The 1,722-nt window shown below is 62.9% G+C and overlaps 2 protein-coding genes across 2 annotated transcripts in view; one reads left to right on the top strand and one right to left on the bottom strand.

The window, feature by feature from the left end:
- The window catches only part of NR1I3 (nuclear receptor subfamily 1, group I, member 3), a 2,393-nt gene extending 1,147 nt beyond the window's left edge, over positions 1–1,246 (bottom strand). Inside the window, exons 1-3 of the mRNA XM_009997372.1 lie at positions 1,071–1,246; positions 427–557; positions 9–67 (exon numbers count right to left, since the gene is read on the bottom strand). Of these exons, the coding sequence (XP_009995674.1) occupies positions 9–67; positions 427–557; positions 1,071–1,246 (366 nt within the window). The remainder of the gene's footprint in view (positions 1–8; positions 68–426; positions 558–1,070) is intronic.
- Positions 1,247–1,511: 265 nt separating this feature from the next.
- PCP4L1 (Purkinje cell protein 4 like 1) overlaps positions 1,512–1,722 on the top strand; it is a 1,022-nt gene continuing 811 nt past the window's right edge. Inside the window, exon 1 of the mRNA XM_009997371.1 lies at positions 1,512–1,578. Within this exon, the coding sequence (XP_009995673.1) occupies positions 1,512–1,578 (67 nt within the window). The remainder of the gene's footprint in view (positions 1,579–1,722) is intronic.

Genomic DNA, 1,722 nt, shown 5'->3' with positions numbered 1-1,722 from the left:
TCCCGCGCCAACCGCCGCTGCCCCCGCAGCGCCCGCCGCTGCCGCAGGGCCTCCTCCGACAGGATCACTGCCCCACCGTCACCGTCACCCCACCGGGGACGCTGGTGGCACGGCCCCCTGGGTGCCACCAGTGCTCCCTGATCCCGTCTCCCCGATGGGGTCCGCCTTGTCCCCTCTCTCCTGCATCCCTTTGCTGTCCCTTCAGTTCCTGCTGTCCCCTCACCCCTTGACTGCCCTGTCCCCTCCTCTGCCATCCCACCCAATCCTCTCTGTCCCTTGTCCCCCCAGGTCCCCTTCATCCCCTTTACCCCCACATCCTCCCCCAGGTCTTCCATCTCTCTGCTCCACATGCCCCTCGTCCCCCAGTCTCCCCTGTGTCACCCTGTCCCCTCTCCCACCATGTCCCCCCTGTGCCACCACACTCACTGTCCTTCCTCATGCCCACATCGAGGCACTTCTGGAGGCGACAGGCCTGGCACTGCCGCCGCTTGGCCTTGGTGATGGGGCAGCTGCGGGTGAAAGGGCAGGTGAAGTGGACACCCTTGTTGATGGAGCGCCTGGGGGACGTGGGAGTGAGCTGTCACTGAGTGTCCCCAGGGAGATAGAGGGGCTGCAGGACCTGGGAGACAGGATGTCCCAGGCTGGGGGCCACCTCCAGCCCCCAGGACCCTGTCACTGCTGTGCCCCAGGGAATCCGGGTCACCCAAGCATGGGGTGGCAGTGAACACCCCATTTTGTCCCACCCAGTCCCTGACATGGGACCTTCTTGTTCCATCCCACCATATTGTGTCTTGTCCCATCCTGCCCTGTCTCCTTGTCTCAACCTGTACCACTTCATTCCATCTTATCCCACCCATCCTGTCCCGTTTCATCCCAGCCCATCTTGTCCCATCTTGTCCCATATTGCCCTTTCTCATCTCATCTGTCCCATCCTATCCCATTCCATCCCGTCCCGTTTCAGCCCACCTTGTCCCATCCCATCCTGTCCCATCTTTTGCTGCCCTAACCCATTCCCTCTCATCCTACCCTGTCCCCTGCTGTCCTGGATCTCCTCTGGTTGCAGTCCCCACCTGAAGAAGCCCTTGCAGCCCTCGCAGGTCATGACGTGGAAGTGGTACCCGGTGGCACGGTCCCCACACACAGCACAGACCTTCTCCCTGGGTTCTGTGTCCTCCTCCTCTGTGACTGGGGGCCCTGGCAGCATCCAGGGGCTGTTCTCCACATCCAAGGGGCTTGACACAGACATAGCCAGGGACAGGGGTGACAGCGACCAGACTGGGGCGATCCTAGGGAGGACAGAGCCTGCAGGACAGGGGCTGGTGCTTGCTGCTCTTGTCCCAGTCTCCTTACAGACTGGGCTCTGTGGAGTTTGAACCTTGAACTTGAGCGAAGCTGCAGCAGGTGGGGACAGGCAGTGTGGGAGGGACAGGCAGGGGAAGGGCAGGCACAGGAAACACATGTGGGTGCTGGGGGAAGCGTTTGGGGTGGCAGAGCCCAGAGAGGTTGGGGACATGGTGGTAATTGTCCTGCCACTGGTGACTCTGGAAGAAGGTCCCTGTCACTGGTTGCCACAGGGAGGTGACAGCAATGTCCCTGTGACCCCCCAGGAGCCACCCCCCACCTTTGGGGTGCCCTGGTGTGGTGGCAGCATGGGGGGTGATGATGGCCACGGTCCCAGCCAGGTCCCCCCGGGGCCAGCGTCGAGGGTCGGAGGGGGGGTCT

Source organism: Chaetura pelagica, unplaced genomic scaffold, assembly GCF_000747805.2.
Source record: "Chaetura pelagica isolate M959 unplaced genomic scaffold, ChaPel_1.0 scaffold1105, whole genome shotgun sequence".
Lineage (NCBI taxonomy): Eukaryota > Metazoa > Chordata > Aves > Apodiformes > Apodidae > Chaetura > Chaetura pelagica.
This window is presented reverse-complemented; position numbering and strand designations above follow the sequence as displayed.